Source organism: Haliaeetus albicilla, chromosome 6 (genome assembly GCF_947461875.1).
Source record: "Haliaeetus albicilla chromosome 6, bHalAlb1.1, whole genome shotgun sequence".
Lineage (NCBI taxonomy): Eukaryota > Metazoa > Chordata > Aves > Accipitriformes > Accipitridae > Haliaeetus > Haliaeetus albicilla.
Window position 1 is genome coordinate 10253639 of NC_091488.1, and position 18567 is coordinate 10272205.

The 18567-nt window shown below is 44.6% G+C and overlaps 1 protein-coding gene across 1 annotated transcript in view; it reads left to right on the forward strand.

The window, feature by feature from the left end:
• LOC104325113 (amine oxidase [flavin-containing] A) overlaps positions 1-15016 on the forward strand; it is a 39731-nt gene extending 24715 nt beyond the window's left edge. The window contains exons 6-15 of the mRNA XM_069784986.1: positions 2242-2383; positions 4187-4336; positions 5439-5598; positions 6889-6985; positions 8511-8564; positions 9498-9555; positions 9985-10082; positions 11524-11635; positions 13106-13168; positions 13655-15016. Of these exons, the coding sequence (XP_069641087.1) occupies positions 2242-2383; positions 4187-4336; positions 5439-5598; positions 6889-6985; positions 8511-8564; positions 9498-9555; positions 9985-10082; positions 11524-11635; positions 13106-13168; positions 13655-13810 (1090 nt within the window). The 3' untranslated portion in view covers positions 13811-15016. The remainder of the gene's footprint in view (positions 1-2241; positions 2384-4186; positions 4337-5438; positions 5599-6888; positions 6986-8510; positions 8565-9497; positions 9556-9984; positions 10083-11523; positions 11636-13105; positions 13169-13654) is intronic.
• The last annotated feature ends 3551 nt before the right edge of the window (positions 15017-18567 follow it).

An 18567-nucleotide genomic window follows, 5' to 3' on the forward strand; every position in this document is an offset into this window, starting at 1 on the left:
CCTTTCACCTCCCTGGCTGGTTTGTGCCTGAGCCCCGTTGGGAGCTCCGCATTCGTCCCAGCAAGCCTGTTGCTGTGCTCGCTCAGCTCTGCCCATTGCAGTGCACCCTCCCTCTGCTCCTGGCAAGCTGTCCTTGAATGCCAGCCAGCTCTCCTGGGCCTGTTTGCCCTCCAGGGTAGCCTCCCATGAGATGCTGCCAAGCAGGTCCTTGAGGAGGATAAAATCTGCTCTTCCAAAAGCCAGGGTTGCAATTCTGCTGTTTGTCTTACTCCTCTCGGGATCTTAAATTACACAGTGTCTTGGCCATTGCAGCCAAGACTGCCCTTCACCTTTGCATCGTCCAACAGGTCTTCCTTGTTTGTGAGTAGCAGGTCCAACAGAGCATCAACCCTAGTTGGTAGGAAGAGGGTCCAAGGTGTTGTATTACCTAGAAAATGGCCAGTGTGTTTTATATGTCTGTGAGGGACCACACTGTACAAATAAAAAAAGGAACAATGTTCAATACGAGGTGACAACAACTGGAAATACTCTTTTTTTCCTTTCCTTTTTCAATTAATTCTCTTTATAAGGCAGAGAGAACTGTGCTTGTATGAGCATTTGTGTCCCTGCTTGCAGTGCCAGCCCCTGTGCTATTCTGTAATGCTTTCCTCCCTTGTATTCAGCATCTTTTATTTGTGTGGCTGTGCTCTGTTTGCCCTTTCATTCCGAATGTGGTTTAGCACTGTGCCTGCAGCTTCCTGACCAAAACTTTCTGTTTGAAATTTATTTTGCTTGCTTAAATCTTACTCCAGCTTCATGTGATACAAGGTATGGCTGTTTGGACTTTCTCTTGCTCTCTGTGGCATTGTAGTTTTCTTTACAGTTAGTTTTATGAGCCATATGCCTGCAAACTCAGTTACTTTGAACTGCCCTTTGTGTTGCAAGTGCACTGTCTCTTCCTCTTCTAGTTTTTACTGTTCCTCTTAGTCAGGGAGCTGGTGGAGTATAAGCAGAATTGGGTTTATAGCGATCTCTCCTGTAACATGCTTCTCTGCAAGACTGCTTCTACTGCCAATGGTTTTGTGGCATTCTGGTTTTAATGGATGTGCTCAGCTGAAACACGTTCAAAAACTCAGTAAAAAGCCATTTTAGATCTTCAAGCCAAGCCAGATTTTTCTACACATAGTTAAAAACATAGTGCCCTAAGCAGAAAAGCTCTTCTGCAGCATTTTCTATATGGCTTGGGTCAAGATTATAAAAGATTTGTTTGTCATGTGTCACAGTTCAGCATCTAATGATCCTGGAGACTGTCTTCACATTTCTCAGGACTGAACCTGCTACAACTGTTTAGTGAAGTGGTGCTTTCAGGATTGTGGCAGAGGGTTCTTGCATGCAGGATATTTTCATATCCTGGCTAATGAAATAGAGGTGACTGGACTTCATACCCAGGGAAATGAGGTTATAAAAGTTTGTAAGTTACATATTTTAGCCCAGATAACTTGCAGAGTTCCTTCCTGTAGCAGATGATTATAAATTCATGCGGCTTCATGAAACTTCATGCAAGTCAAAGACCTTTCACCTTCTTTGCAAAATTATCTCAATTCTCTTCGCAGTCTGCAGCCACAAATGAAAGAAATGTGAATAGCTATGTCCCCATTTCCTTCTGCTGTAACTCTGTTTACGTTCAGAGGACCTAGTGTGGTAGACGGCTGACCATCTCCTTATATTTATGGCAAGGATTGCCAATTTGGTTTCTCAGGGTTATTTACCATGTCTGATTCTTGGTTTCACAAAAGGTCTGTGCAGCAGTGTTACATGGGAGATGGGGAATGTCTTGGCTGTGTGGCTAGTTGGGTCCTTTGGGACCCATCAGACCTTGGAAATGATGTGCCCGATGAGCTCCCCATGGATGAGAAATGCAGAAGAGTTTCACTAGCTGGTTACCAAATGCATTCTCCTGTTGAGAAAAATATTTGTTCTGATGAAAGGAATAGCAGCTGGGAAACTATTTAAAGAAATAACTAAGGTGAAATCAGTGGGATTTCAAACTGAACGGGTAAATGCTTTCGGAGGGAGAGAGGTGCTGATATAAACCCATTGAAACAGTCTCACTACAGACTAAAAAATGAGACAGATATAAATCGTCTTGGCTTTTCTGACTTTGGGAAAGCAGCCCTTATTGAGAATAACAAAGAAAATCCTGAAAGCAGTCAGGAAGTCACATTTACTCACTGCCTGTTTCTGCTCCTGTGTCTCACGCAGAGCTGCTAAAGAATTTGCCACCTTCTTTGTGAATGTCAACGTTACATCTGAGCCTCATGAAGTCTCCGCTCTCTGGTTCCTGTGGTACGTGAGGCAGTGTGGAGGCACAGCCAGGATTTTCTCTATCACCAATGGGGGCCAGGTACAAAATGTCTCATATTCTTCCTCCTCTCTTGAAACCATAAAGAGCAAGTGGAGTGTGGTACTACCCATCAAAGCCCTGCAATTAACAAAAACAGGACAAAACACCAAGTGCATGTAGCACTGGAGACAATCACCTTCTCACGGGGTGGAACAGCCCTCTTGGCTAACTCTGTACAATGAGGAATTTTATTAGCTAGGCTTTGGGATAAATTGGGACAATTTAATAATTTTTTTTTTCCTGCATTCACTTCAGCATAGTCCTTTTGTTGCTGTTTTGTTGCTTTTTGGCCACTTGAAGTACTTTTTTGTACTTCAAGTGTACTTCAGAGTGAAATAAGGTTTTTTTGATGTTGAAGCCTCTGATGACAAGAGTTGGAAGTAGATAGCAAAAGGCCCTTGCTTCTTGGGACAGCTCACGTGGCAGCATGTTTCCTGAGCTACTTCAGCTTGTTTCTCGCCTTGGTCATGGCAGGTGCCTGGCTGCCTGCAGAACAGCATGGTTTTCCTGTGATTGTTCTGGATGAAGTTTCAGAAAAAGGGGAGAGGGAGCTGTCAAAGTAATTTGGATGTGATATGTCAGCACCCTTTACTGGCCTTCTACCTCAGTTAACTCAGCCTCCAAAAGCATGTGCAGCATTTCAGACTTAAGCTACCAACAGCAAAAGTGGAGAGAGTACTACACCCTTCCAAGTGTGCCGGGATAGGGAGACATTAAGAGAAGTTGCCTGGAGAGATGCAAAGTCTCCATCAACATCTGTCCATTGGGGTAAGAATAGACAACCATGTGTCAGGAAGGATCTAAGTAGAGCTAATGCTGCCCCGAGGTAAGGGCAAGACCTAAAAGCCTTCTTCCTTAGGAGCCCCTCAGCCACTTTTGCTGTCCCATGTCAGCAACTGCTAGGCACTGCAGCAAGAATTAAAATTAATCCCGGGATACTTGTAGCTAAATAAGACATGTGGAGAGGGGAAAACTTTTCTTTGTGCCCGGATGGGGCAAGCTGTCTTGGTTTCTAGCATCCTTCCCTCTCCCCTCACCCCAGTCAAAATCAGTTGAGCAAAACCGCTAAGGGTTTCTGACTTAGCAGCCATGACAACTCTTACAAAACTTCTTCAGGCAGCCACTTCAGTCTTTCAGCACAAGACGTTGTGGATCCTTTCCCCCCTGCTAGTACCAGCATGTTATATGTAAAAGTGAGCTGCTTGATATAACACTGGTGGCTGGTAGATAAAGGAGGGTTAGTGCTTCCCCTGAGCCTCTGCACAGACATCACAAGGAAATACGTGCCACAGATTGTGCTTTTTTCCAGACAGCAATGTCTTTGTGTCTTCCCAGCGACAGATAAAGCTCATTGCCTGCTGCATTTGAGGCCAGACCCAGTTAAAGATCTGTTTTGCTTCTGGGCTGGTGCAGGTTTTTGCTGTACAGACATGAGTTGGTGTCTTTGTCACACGAGGGTTTTGGTAGCACAGTGATGGGTAAAATACTCAAAACCTCTTTTTAATGAAGTGATGTGTTTATACTAGCTAGAATACCTGCATTATATGTGTTTGTTCTCTAGGCTTCAGGAGTTTTTAAGCCAGCTAATTGAGGAAGCCATTGCAAAAGTGGGTTAGGCAGCAATCCCCACTGAGCCTCAGGTTTATGCCTTCATTCTTCTGAAAGTCTGGGTCTCTTTATGCACCCTTAGGACTTTCAGATTTGGCCTGGAGTTTCTTGATTATGAGCAGAAGTCATATTCAATGTCATTGTGATTAATGCTGGTGATTTTTTGTTTGTGTTTCTTTTCTGTTTGTTTTTTAGGAGAGGAAGTTTAAAGGGGGTTCTGGTCAGATATCGGAGAAAATAATGGAACGCCTCAAAGGCAGAGTTAAACTGGAGAGAACTGTGGTCCGTATTGATCAGACAGGTGATAATGTCATTGTGGAGACTCTAAACCATGAGATATATGAGGTAATTTGATCAGAATAAAAGTGGAGTATGCATTTAGTGGGGGAATACATCTGCTGTAGCTCTTAGCCAGATGTAATCAGGAAGTACTCATTTGTGTGTCTATTTCTCGGACTACACTGACACTCCGTGAAACCAGCTTTACAGATTTATTTATGACCGGGTCTCTTCTTGGTGTTCTGCTAGTTGGTTTGTGTCATTACTCTGCCTTTTCTGCCTCAACTTCTTCTGTGATTATATATTTTTACATTTTAGTTCTGCAATGAGACCATTTCAAAGAAAGGAAAAATAACGTTCTTTTTCGTATCTAAGTTTGTGGTTTGCAGAACAAAAAAAAAAGACATTTCAAATATCTTTAGTGAGATTTAGCCTCTCTGCAGTGGTACTGTGAAATGCTCCATCAGTATGTGATCACCCTCAGTGGCACCCACGGGGCGGCAGCTCCCTTCTGCGTGCAGAGCCCTGCCTGCCACAGGGGTTTGTGCAGGACTGTCGGGGTCTGCAAGACCCCTTTCTCACCAGTGACAATGTTTGGAGGATATTTAGGGAAAGCTAGCAGAAAGGGAAGGGACTGTTTGGCACTGAAGCCGGTCTAAGGATGTCCTGGAGGAGAGACTCTCTCCCTCCCTAGGGATTTTTAAATGCTGGAGTTAAACCACTGGCTTCTCCCTCCATGCTGGCTGAGTGACAGGCCAGTCGGAGGAGATGGGCTTCCTGCACTCAGCGGCCCCACCAGCATGAGAAAGCCTGAGAGCAGCAGCGTCCATTGTGATATAGTGTCACCCTGAGCCCTGAAGCAGAGCGTCCTTCACCGCTCCAGTCAGACACAGGACCTGTGAGAGGCATGCAGCGTGTTCAGGAATGCTGAAATCACCATCAGTGTTGCTTATCTAACCACAAAACAACATGTTTTTCCCAGCTCCTTTTTCTGAAATGGCAGAATTTTTTTGGTCCCCTGGAAATATCTGTGTGGGAAAGCCAAGTAGCAGAGTCAGGTGTGGGAAAGCTGTTAACAACCAGTGAGTGTGTCTTTGAAATGTGTCCTGCAGGGCGAGCTCAGTGAGAGGCAGCACCTTGTCTGTACTGACTGCGTTTTACGTTTCAGGGCAAGTATGTGATCAGTGCTATTCCTCCGATCCTGACAACGAAGATTCATTACAAACCAGAACTGCCGCCAAAGAGAAACCAGTTAATTCAGCGTTTGCCTATGGGGTGTGTCATAAAATGCATGGTGTACTACAGGGAAGCCTTCTGGGAGAGAAAGGGTATGTGGGGAAAGTGAAGGACTTGGGACTCCCATGCTATGTGAATTTTGAAGCTCTGCTGTCTATCAGGGAATAAATCCAAGGCAGGGGGTGGTAAATATGCAAAACTCCAAAACCAAACACACAGAAAAGTGAAAGGTAAAGCTCCTTAGAAAGGAGAGCTCTTCCTCCAAGCTTGAGTGCATGCCTTGTCCCAAAGATGAGTCCAGGCCCAAATAGGGTCCTGAATCTCATTGCTGCTAGCTGAGGAGGGATGACTGAGAGAACAAGCAAGGTTTCCCTGGGAAGCATTGCTGAAACCTGCAATGCACAAAAGCAGTGACCCTGCAGCAGCAGGTCCCTGCTTCTCCCTGCCAGGGACAGCGTTAGGGCAGCCAAAGAGAATTGACAGCAGATGACAAGGAGAGCTTAAGGTGTAAGCAAGACCTTTCCCTGTTTTTAATCTTCTGTTCTACAGACCTGATACCTCAGAGGACTGGAAAAAGTAGGTTAGCCTTTTGTTTAACTCAAGATATTTTTTCCATGTGCTGCAACATCATGTGTTTCTCAGCTTTAACTGATACCATTTCCAGAACTATTTGTATGAACAGATTAGTTTTCACTTCCTATGTAATGATGCTGAGAGTTGCACTGGCCGAGAATATTTCTTAATCAAAATAATATAATCTTGCATGTTTCAGAGCATAAACCGGCCATTGGGCTTAGAAAGAAATGTGGGCAGGTTTGTACATTGTTATCTATATGGGATTTTTTGTGTGTTCATCTGAAACATGTACTGATATGATACTAGATGAGATGGCCCATGTTTCTGCTGCATTACTGTTATGGGACACCATTCCTGACAGTCTTGTCATCAGGAAAATCAATACAGGGTGTAAAGTTGAGCCTGCAGTGACCAGATATAATTACCCTGGGTTTTGTTGCTGCTGTTGTTTTGGCCAAAGTTACTCATGGAATGAACCATCATAGTTCTTGCTAGATCCGTTTATTTTTAATCTTTATTGCCCCCAATATAGAAAGCCAAAGGGACTTGCAACAATCCACAGAAATTCCTTGCTAAGTAAAAATGGAATTTAAATATGACTTTTATAAGTCTGTGTACTAAATTTCCCAGAGTCAGAGAGGAGAGAGACTATTACAAAAACACTTCAGACATGTAGGTATTATTGGTGACAAAGAAATTACTGTACAATTCCTTTTATGGATAATTTTCCTTGCTCATTACTATCAGAACCAATGATCATGAACAAGTTTCTCTGACAATCGTTTTGTTTTCTTTCCCCCCCTTAGGTTATTGCGGTTCCTTCATCATTGAGGATGAAGAGTCTCCAATTGGAATAACCATAGATGACACAAAACCTGATGGATCTTTCCCTGCCATTATGGGGTTAAGAGCTTCTAGCCCATACTTACAGCTGTGTATTTCTTTTTGTATGAAGGAGTGGAAGGAGGAGGAAGAGGGGAAATGGCCAGGTTACATCAGTAGTGCCCACTCCTACAGTCTTCATAGATGGAAGAAAGCACTTCTGACAAGCCCCTGCTACAAATAGCCTAATACAAAGGAGATGGTTGGAAAGGAGTTGCTGAATTTAGCTGTAGTTCATTTTAAGCATTCAGTTAATATTTTTTTGCTGTAGAGTAGATTTAGAAATAAATCACTTTCTTACCTAGCTTTGCGAGCCTGTATTCGGCTTATGTTGGGCCTTGTATTTAGTGCCTCAGCCAAAAAGAAAATGTAGTTGTCCAAGAAATCCTCATTTGCCTCCTCTCCATGATGAGCTGAGGCAGGACAATGAACATCAGCTGGTGGTTCAGCAGGGCAGCAGCTGTGCAGTGAAGAAATCGGGATTCTGAAGAAACTGCCAAGTAGAAAAGTTGTAGTTTGGACAAACAGATGGGAAAATATATAACAGCATTGACTGACTTTTAAAATAGGTTAAGCCAATATGAACAAACAATCTTTACAAATGTTTCCACTGTAATCTGAGGTGAGACTGCCAAAAAAACGGCAATATAAATGTCAGGCAACTACTCCTTAAGTATCTGGCAAGGAAAGCTTGCCACTTCTACTGAACTGTACATATTTATGGGCATGTTCAAGGCTTAAAAACTTCCATGACCTGAGAGCAATAAGCCTCCTCCAAACCCCATGTGGCAAACATTTTCCTGCTTTCTCCTTGTGGGTTTATGCAACTTTCTAAAAGAGTGCAGGAACATATGTCCATCCCCCGAGTATCTCCACTAAGGTCAGATGAACTAATCACCAAATCTGTTTCCTTCAAGCTGAATAAATATTGGTCCCAGTTCTTACAGGACTGGTCCATGACACTGGGCAGTGCTTGTCAGAGCAGCAGGCTCCCCTCACTTACTAACACCAAAAGACATGGGCAGTGGTATGGCCAGCTGCCTGCGAGACTTCAAAACTCAAGAAAATGTGGGGTCTCAGTCCTTTTGGGTAAGACCTAGGTATAAGAGGGTAGGCAGCACGTGCTAGTTTGCTGGACACTGTCATCTCTCTGCCCACTTTGGGTATAATTTTGCTCTCCTGAGTCAGTGGGGATGGAGAGTTCATTCCCACACAGCAAAATGAGGCCAGTGCTGGCAGCTTTGAAAACAGGCTTGCAATCCACAACTTTCTCATCTGGCAGCTGCCAGGAAGTCCTCTGCACCTCCTCCCCTGGGAATGCATGCTCTCCCTTTCACTTCACTCCCCAGGGTACCAGGCACAGGCCTTTTCACCCATGTGACCTGTAATTATTAAGTGATGAGGTATGATGAAAAAATGCCAAGCCTATTACATACTGGTAAAGTGCTTTACCCGTCTTTTTTTAGAGTCATTTCAAGCAAGAGCTTGCAAATCAGCTGGGGTGCTGACACTGCATGATACTTACATGCTATATTTTTCTTTTCAGTTTCATCCTTACCAGAAAGGCTGTTAAACTGGCCCATCTCAGTAAGGAAGAGAGGTAAGAGTTCAGAAACTGCAACTATATCAGAAATAAATTGATTCTCTGGGATGCTTCCCCACAAGAATATGTATGTGGGTATGTGTGTGCATATGCATGGATACACATGCTCAGTGCAACTACCAATACTGGAAATTGGGGCAAAAATTGAGCTTTTAGCATAAACAGGCTGAGACACTAATGATAATATACATCCTGTTATGGATATTTCTGAGTTTCCAAGTCCTGCCCACTCTTCTGTGTTATGACTTATCAGCTCTGTGTCTCTATGTGAACTGAGAAGATTTTTCCAAAGACATGGCCAGACTGCATCCCCACTGAACGATGCTTCACCCCAGGGATATAGGGAGTGCTGACATGCATAGTTTTGGGTGTCCTTCACATTTAGACTGGGTAACAAAATTTTTAATCCCCTGTGTTTACAACAGTATAGTTTCTCCATTAGTCTGTGAAATGAACAAACAGTACTTTCTAAATGTGGGTTTTGGTACACATGCAAGTGAAAGAGGTGTTCTGCTTAGGAACGTGAGTAGTATTCTCCAGCTCATATTTTGTTCTCAGCTATAGTAAATCTGTAGGGATTTCATTGATTTATATTGCTTCTCTTCTGGTCTTACACCAGTGAACATGAGAATGAATTGGCTCTGCATCCTAAAATAACTGTACAAAGATTTATTTTTTCAGAGCTCATTGCCAAAATCAACCTTCATTTCCCGTTCCCTGGGTCCATTTTGGATGTCACATTTAGGCTTCAGCATTTGAAATATGTATGTTAAGATAAGAACTTGAAATCAGACTTAAAAACAAAGCCAAACCCAACTTTCTTTCCAATGTATTGCAATAAATGTGGTTTTTTTTTTTATAAGAAGAGCAATAGCTGAGAGGTTTTTTTCCACCTTTTTTTTTTCTGACTCTGATTTTATTTTCATATAGGAAGAAGAAGATCTGTGAGGCGTACGCCAAGGCAATGGGGATGGAAGAGGCTTTACATGTAAGAAATGAATGCCTGTTTTCACCCCTTTTGTACAGTAATGTTGCTCCTTTGTTCTGGATGAAGCCAAAATTCCTGGTACCTAAAATGTGTACCTAAAATTGCACATCGTGCCATGCAATCTGTGCTCCCAGGGGGAGGGCAGCAGCATCTAGTACAGGAAGAGAAGAGCTGCCAGTCTCACTCTTTACGAGAAAAGAGGAGGCAGTGCATGGTTTTATTTGTCCTGTCATTTCCCCATGGGAAGCTAGTGCTTCTGTAAAAGTGCAAAGATTTGTTTTGTGCAGATGGATAGTGTTAGCCAGATGACATGGCACTCCTTTGACAGGTATCCTTAGCCTGTTTTTTCCCTCTTCAAAGGATATTTGTTTTTTTATTTCCAGTTTCTCTGCCACTGTTTCACTCTCTAATGTTTGCTAATACTTACAGCCTGTGCATTATGAAGAAAAGAACTGGAGCATGGAGCAATATTCAGGGGGGTGTTACACAGCCTACTTCCCACCAGGCATAATGTATTCTTATGGAAGGTAAACCAGAGAATGCTTTGCTGTTTAATTTACATTTCTTAGCTTGTGTACAATGATATACCTTATGGAACAAACTTATGGCATATGTAGCATATTAGGGGAACTCCAATCCTCTTTCCATTCCCCTGCTCCCCAGCTAAGAAGGATCTTGTTATTGACTTCAGTAAGAGCAGAGTTTCTCTTGTGACTTTCAAGGAAACCAAACACAGTGATAAAGGGACCCACTAGAGCCACAAAACCTTCCCCCACTAGGTTACTTACAGTAGTTGCTGCTACACAGTATTTGCAATAGATCCCTTTAATGCTTTCTGAGACCTTGAGGGCACACATCTTGGACAGATGAAGAGTCTCCACTGACTGTGTAGGTGGAGCATCAGGTTCTGGTGAAGCCCATTGAGTCACATCACGAGGGGAAGACGCAAAACCCTTACGTGAAAACTCGTTCGCTTCTCCCACCCAGCAAAACCTCCCATGCCCTCCTCATGCAGAACTGCTGTATTCCTACAGGAACATGTTAGATAATACTGATGAATACTAGGTATATCACTGAGAAGTGTGTGAAAGGCATGGTTCAGCACGTAATAGGAACAGCCAGACAAATCTTGTATCCATACTCAAAGACCAGACAAACCACATAGCACATCGCAGCATGAGCTCCTTAGCATGTCCATCACAGAGTTACACCCTGTCTCTGTGCCAAGATACGTGTGAGAAGTCATCTCGTGCACAGACTCTTCTGTCGTAATATACCTGAACTCTTGGGTAGTGATGGGTGAGGCCTCTGACCTGGGGAAGATGGTGTCAGGCAGACAGGGAAAACCTAATCGGGGGTTAGATGGGAGCCCTTAGAGCAAGCACATCTCTCTATGGGAAAGGGAGCTCATTACCTATGGGTGGGTTGACCGCGATGCTTGTGCAGCTTTGCACAGCTGGAGGGGCTGGTTTATATGACCCTGCGGGGTGAATGCAACTCCCTGAATGCTAAGGCCTTCAGCTGCCATCCCCTTTTGGCAGGACTTGCAGGCTGGCAACTCCAGCCTCCAAACAGAAGCTGGTATTAGTGACCTGCCACTGCAAAAACATCATTCACATCCCATTGTAATGGCAGGATAACATAAATCTATCAGCTGCACTGCATTGCTGGAGGCTGTTAGGATTATCCCTTATTCCAGCACTAAAATAAGGTTCGTATTATTTTGCACAGAAGCTGGGCACGCTGATTTATGCCTTACATTTTCTCTCTCTCAGATCTTCATTTTTGTGTACAGAAGCAAGTAGGTGGTCCTGCGGGGACAGCTTATTGCACCATGGTCCCCAGCCCAGGTCTGCAGGAATTCTGGAGAACTGAAGTTGAGCGCTCCATCAAAGCCCATAAATTGCTTTTAGAAGGATCATCGCCTTCCTGTTACTTGTCATCTGACATTCTCCATTTGTTTTGAAGGATCATTCGCCAGCCCATTGACAGAATCTACTTTGCTGGCACGGAGACAGCTACCCAATGGAGTGGATACATGGAGGGGGCTGTACAGGCAGGAGAGAGAGCAGCCAGAGAGGTACAGACTGTTGGTTTGCTTTCAACGTCTCTATTAAAAGGTTAAAAAGGATTAAGTACAGCTTGGAGGGTCTGATTTCGTGCATCACACCCTGTAGTTGTGCAGAGGCTCCTAGAATTAGTGGGGAATAATCCCAGAAAAGGATGAGAACCAAAGCCTTTTTTTAAAAAAAACCAAACTTTACTTAGTTTATTATTGAATAAAGTGAAGCCAAGAATCTCACACAAATCAGAACATTAAGCAGTGTGTTGCTGCACTGGAGACTTAAAACGAAGCTCATGCTGTATACCTAATGTCTAGAGGAAAATAGCCTCCAATCTGATGCTGCCCTTAGATATACTAACACAATTTCTAAGAAGTTAATCACTGTATGTTTTAAAAGTAAGTTACAAATGCTCACAGCTATTTCCTATGCAGCAATCTGGAAATCTGAGCATTGTTCTCTTTTTTGATCCATCCCTTCTGCTTCTCCTTTTACGAGAAAGTACGGTTAGCTTGGCTTTATGAATTCGTAATGGGCGGCTCTGATAATGTCTAAATCTCCTCAGAATGACACGCATTGGGCTGGATTCCCAGTCACAGTGAAATCCCTTTACAACAGTCTGGAGGGAGGGGAAAAAAAACCATTAAAGGGTGTACATTACAGTTACAACAGCTGTATGACAGAGCCATGGAGCTGTTATTTAAGGGAAGATCAGCCCTTTGCTTCCATTTGACAGAACATCATATTTGCCTTATAATCCTCATTACTTGCTTTGTTTCAAGTCACCTAATTTCTCTTTTCTTTTCTCCATGCCTGTGAGGAGTAGTTACAAAGATGGTTAGTTGTCTCTTCTGGAGACATTCATTTGCCCCGAGAACCACCGTGATTGTTATTATCAGTTTATTCTCTAGAAAAATCCTTGATGAGCTTTGTACTGCCTGATTAGCCAAGAGATAACTTCGTAATTCTATGCTTTGAAAGCCCCAGAGTTGTATCTCTCCTCTTTCTTTTTTGTGATCCAAGCGGCATCTTTCCTAACAGGCTTTGTGTCCCGAGTGTGTGGTGGTAACCTCACCTTGCTGTTTCTCAAACTATCACGTGAAAAAGCATTTTTACTTGTACTCAGAAAAAAATTTAAAATAAACATCTGGAGAAGCTGTAGTTTGTGTGGATTTCTGAGTGAAGTCCTACTTTTTACAAATGACTCTGTGAAACTGTCCTTTTATCCTTAAAACACTGGTTAGGCACACGACCATTTGATGACCAGCTGTCATATATTTACACAAACTACCAAAACTGCCGCCTCCTTCTCTCTTTGCTGTCGTAAACAGAGAAATCACTATACGTTTTCTGGTTCAAAGCACTTTCAGGTAGTCATAAAGCCTTTTGTCAATGTCACCTTGCTCTGACTTGCTCTGCTTTTCTAAAACTGAAAGTAGTGTGGGTTTTAATTTTTCTCACATGGTACAAACGATTTTTTCTTCTAGATATTGCATAGTATGGGGAGGATCTCAGAGAATGAAATTTGGATGCCAGAGCCAGAGTCGAAGGTAAGCCAGACTTTCTTGTTGTCACCTGGTGAGGCGCGCACCCCTCAGTCAGGCTGTGGTCCCTGCTTTGGCGATTCCTGTGGGACCTGCCCCCGGGCAAGGTTTTGGTTACCTCACACGCTGATGGTATTCATTTTTTTGACCTGTCCAAGGAATATTGTTACCCCTGTCTGAGGGGTGAATGGCCAAGACCTCAGAGTGTGGGGGACTACAAAATGCAGGAAATCAGCTTGGTTCTGCCCATTCCCAGGCCATAATTTTAAGCCAAAATAACCTCCTTCCAGTCACAAGTAACTCCACCTTCACTGTCCTGTGGCTGTTTGGGATGACAGAAAATACGCATTTCACAGCCGTGACCCTCCTTCCCCCCGAGTCTGGTCCTTGGGAAAAACCTGTGATCTCCCCAGACTAGTGGGGGATGTTTGTCACCTCCCCGCTCACGCGGTACCACTACCTTGTGATGGTACCATCTCCTCTCTCCCCCAGGATGTCCCAGCCCGACCATTCACCACCAGCTTCTGGGAGAGGAACCTGCCGTCCGTGCCAGGACTACTGTGCCTGCTTAGCTCTACCGTGTGTTTCACCTCTGTGGCTGCTGCGGGGCTGTTTGCCTATAAAAAGGGACTACTAATTCGAAAGTAGTGGGGACCACACGTCCAGTGGAAGCTGCATACTCCCTCTTCTTCCCTTTTACCAGATGAGTGTTACTTTTGAAGAGAAGTGGCATGGACAGCTGGAAAGGTCAATAGTTGTTCTTGTGATTTTTCTTTTGAGTACCATAATTCACGCATCAAATCTATAGCAGTTGCTACCAGCTAAACAGAAATAAATCAACTGTGGGAGCGTTCTTCAAATTTGCCTTTTCCTTGTCCATTTGTTTTGATTGGACATGATAATATCGATGGTATATTCCTAATACAGGGGAGGCAAAATGCAGATCACACCTTTCCCAAAAGGCAAAGAGGCCTTGGAGAACACATTCGTTTCCACTTGCTGCTTTATTTTTTACCACCGGAGATAAAATGCCCTTATGTATTCGTCTCAGTTAGCAGCTCAGAATATCTGAGGTTATTCCCATAACATCCCCACTGCACAGAAGAGATTAGCACGCCAATCAGATGTAGAATTGCCAAATTAATTTTCAAATGCATTTGATTAATTATTAATCATCGCAACATGAAACTTAACCATGAGCTGGATGAAAAGAGGTAATTAGCATGAAGCAGCTCACTAAGCGGCGAGAGAGGAAGTGCGAGTGGACTTTATTCTGCCCGCTACCGAGCAAACATCTGCGCTTATCTGTTCTGCAGGGTGCCTGCGTTGGTGCGGCACGGCCATGGCGCGGTTCTCGGTTACTTCCTGGCCCAAGAGCATCCCATCCAGCCCAGACGTTTGCTGTTAAAGCAGGGTGAAATGAATTAGCGAAGTTAAAGCCCCTCCGACTTGCAGCAGGTGCTAGCTGTTATTTTCCAAATGGCAGCAGCTTCCTGGCTCCCTGTCAACTCGCTGCCCCTCGTTTTGCTCGTAATCTGTACCGCCTTCCTCCAATAAGGAGAAATAAATTGGGGCTTGAATTACTGCCTTGTAAATTACAGTAATTGGATGCATCTGCCTGTTCCGCTCTTATTATGTACATGATACACTTAAAATAATCACTTTAGTGTTTAACTGAAGTCTGGAATATATGTTTCACAACGTACCATCATTATGCGGTCTTTTTGCCATGAAATGTGAGCATTGTACGTGTCCATGAACTCAGCTGTCATTCATCATGGGTGAAATGTGCCTTTCAATGGTCCTGGAACCTTGATAAAAGGAGCTCTTCTATAAACTTTTCTTCAGATTCTTTCTTGTGTTGTTTTTTGTGAGTTTGTGGAAGATGGTGTTTCTTTAGTATGTTAAATCACTAGGCACATCACATGCAGCAGCCACCAAATCCTTACTCTGCTCGCTATGATCCTTATGTGTACGCCAACAGAAATACCTACCTACCCAAGATGACCTCGCTTCTGGCCTCTGCTTCAACCATATTCATATATCCTCTCGCTTTTTTGTACAAAAGCCTTGCAGACACCGTAAGTGCAGGCCAATCTCAGCCTAGGTGCTGGTGGGCTCCAAACCAGAAGCCATTTCCAGAGGGATGGGGTGCTTCAGGCAGCCCCTTGTCATCAGATGTGAGCAGGTGCTCACGGTGCCAGTGTTAACCACCGCACAGAAAAGGCTGTACAGACAGTACATGTCTCCTGAGTTACTTTGTTCATTGTTTGCCGCCATTCTGCGTGAGGATCAGCCAGCCACTACCAGTTTCTCTGGGGGAAAAAAGCCTGAACAGATTATTTATAAGAAGACTATCTACATTTTCAGCTTTCAGCTTCAACTTGCCAATCTACCTTGAGCTTACACATGCACTCCAAATTACCATCAGTGGAACGAGAGAATAGTCTCAGTAGGAAGCAGCAATGTTGGATTTTGCACACAATAAACCGTAGTATTAAATGCTTGTTTAAAGGATTTTTGACAGGTCATTTGACAGGTCAGCTTAGCATCCACCTTCGGAACCTTCGCAGGGGGGAAAAGTGACTAACGTGAATTGCTGTTTGGCTCGAGGGCTCCCTGCTGACTCTGTTCTCCGCAGCTCCAGCCATTACCGAGCCAGGATTCCTGTGCGCTAGGACTACCCCGTGCATGCAGCGTGGCACAGCCACAGTGCCTGCCTGAGGGCTCGGGGAGGGAGCACAGGCTTGCTCCTGACAAGCCTTTTGTGGCGTGAAACGGTTCTGCACCGTTACACGCTTCACCCGGGGGGATATTTCCACCGCCTGAAAAACACTGTCCATAGCTGTTCAAAAAAATTCATCCATACGTGTATTTGTGGCAATTACAGCCATTCATTTTTGTGCTGACTTTAAACTTGACATCTGAATTTCACAGCTTTTGTGTGCACATGCAAAAGAGATCCCAAATCATCTGGAATATACCTGTGAGCCGACACTGTCCAGCTTTGCTTTTCACCTTATCCATGCACATTTCTGTTGCAATTTGGGTTTTGAAGTGCAAGTTCAATTCAGCTGAACTAGTCTCAAACTGTTAAACGGGGCCAGGTACAATGTTCCCCACTTCACAGGGAAATAGCACGTCTCACTGCTGTGGGAGTGGTAAGCAGTAAATGAAATGAAAGAGGTTGATTAAAATTGGCATTTCTGAAACTCCTGCAGCTCCCAGGCACCACGCTGCTGCAGAGAAAGGGCAGCGTTTGTCAGAGATTATAGACCAGTTTCCATCCTGCTTTAATGCCCTTTCTGACAATCAGAACAATTTCCCTGTTTAAACATTAAACATTTAGCTTAAATATTAAACAACCAGGCATCTTTCTTAAACCAATTTTGAAACAGAATGGGACTGAGTTTATCACTGCTGACAACTCTCCAAGCGAGCTGCTGCCATTGTTAAAACCGTAAGGCTGAAGCACTGTGGAAACACCTTTTTCTGCTGGGGACAGAGCAGAGTCCTCACCCGGACCGTGGAGTGGGAAAGCCTTTGGTGACCTTCCCTATCCAGGGGTGCTCAGTGCCCCACTTTTGGGAGGAAGAGCCCTGCACTCCCTTGGCAGAGGTGGGAGATGCTCTGTCCTCTCAAAGTAGGAGGTGAGACGGGAGAGGCCAAGGTCCACACAAAGTCCATCAGCACCAGGGTGGGAACTGAATTGCATTGACACACCTGGGAAATGGGAAAGCCTCAGGTGAAAAGGCTGCTGTTTGCTGCTTGGAAATAAAGCAAAGACAAGAGCAAGCGCTGGCAGAAGGAGCAGCAGAGGGGAAAGAGAGGAGAAGATAAAAAAATAGACTAATACTCCATACTAGCAGTGAAATAAGCAGCACCACGGAGCAGATAGGTCAGGCAGTCTGAAATAAGCAAGCGGAGATGATGCATGTGAGACAACCTGCCTCTTTTTTAAATTAAATTGCTGGTTTTGCTTACAGATACCACTTCAGCTGTGCCCAAGCCCCTCACAGCATGGCACATAACTTGCCTTTCAACACATTTGAGAGCTACAGAAATGGGTACCAGTGATGGGAAAACACTCCTGTGAGACTCTCATGCTTCCCACCTCCCTTCTGCCCTGCTCCCCTCGGCTGTAGCACGGCTGCCCCCTCCCTGGCTGCCATCAGCCAGCCCCACGGGGATGGACGGGGACCTTGGAACAGGACAGGCTGCTGGGCCACCAAGAGCTGGACGGGCAGGAGGTGCAGGAGAAGAGCCGCCGGTTGGCTTTTTTGCACCATTGACCCAGCGAGGCTTTCCTTCCCTCATCATCTGACTGTCATGCAACCTCCAAAATGCCCGGCGTGGGAACTGACAACCCAAACCCCTCCGGTTGGAAACCCACTACGTGAGAGGTCTGGGAAGGGGCCACCATCACGAGGATGAAGCGCTGGGTCGCAGGGGCTGCATGCTTTGGTGCAGTGGATGCAAACCTCCCCCAGGTCCGGCAGCGTCCCTCCAGCCGTGTTCCTCACGTGGGGCAAGGGGGAGGTCTGACCAGATCTGCCCGGGGTGCTAAAGGTACATCCAACCTCAAAATCCACTCTGGGCAAGCAAGTGGCTGCAGCCTGCGTTTGGTCTCTTCAATAGTCATTCACCAGCAATAATTTCCAGTCCACGTTTGATCCAGCCCCTGGTTTCACACTTGATCTCTTTTCCCAGGATGAAACACACCCCCAACCACTGGCAGAAATTAGCATTATATAGTCGAATAAAAATACCACCCAGAGGGATGTGCCAATGTTGCGCAGTCTGACAGCCCATAACGTGCAGGTTTCCCACCAGTCGGTTCCCACGTCCCATTGCCCAGATTCTGCTGCCTGACAGCAAGGGCTTTCCCCAGCCAGAAACCACTCCGGGAACAAGCTGGACACTTTTCTTATGTTCTCTGCACTGAGCTTAGCTCCCAGTTCCTGACAGCAGCATCAAGAAATAGAAAAATGGGCAAATCCAGAGAGTCCTCTTCTGTGAAAACATGATTTTAGTCCATTCTCTTCTTTTCCTTTTGAGCTGTTTCTCTTCCATGGAGCAGTTGGAAGCAAACAATTTTGCTTTGTAAATATTCCCTGCAACAGTTGCGTTCCACACACACGCAGAGAAAGCAAATTTCATCTTGGTGAAAATCCAGAAGGGGAAATTAAATGTGCTCTTTATTAGTGAAGTTAACTTCTTCTTTTCCCACTCAGCTCCTGCCCTTGGCAATCAACGCTTGGGGCTCTGGTTGCAATTCCTGTTGTTCTTTTGTAGAGCTTGGCTTCCCAGTTTTTGTTCCCTGTTTCTTGCTCTGTTTGGTTTTTTCTTTTTTTTTTTCTTTTTTTTTTTTTTCTCATCTTAAGTAGCAGAGACAGAATAACCCA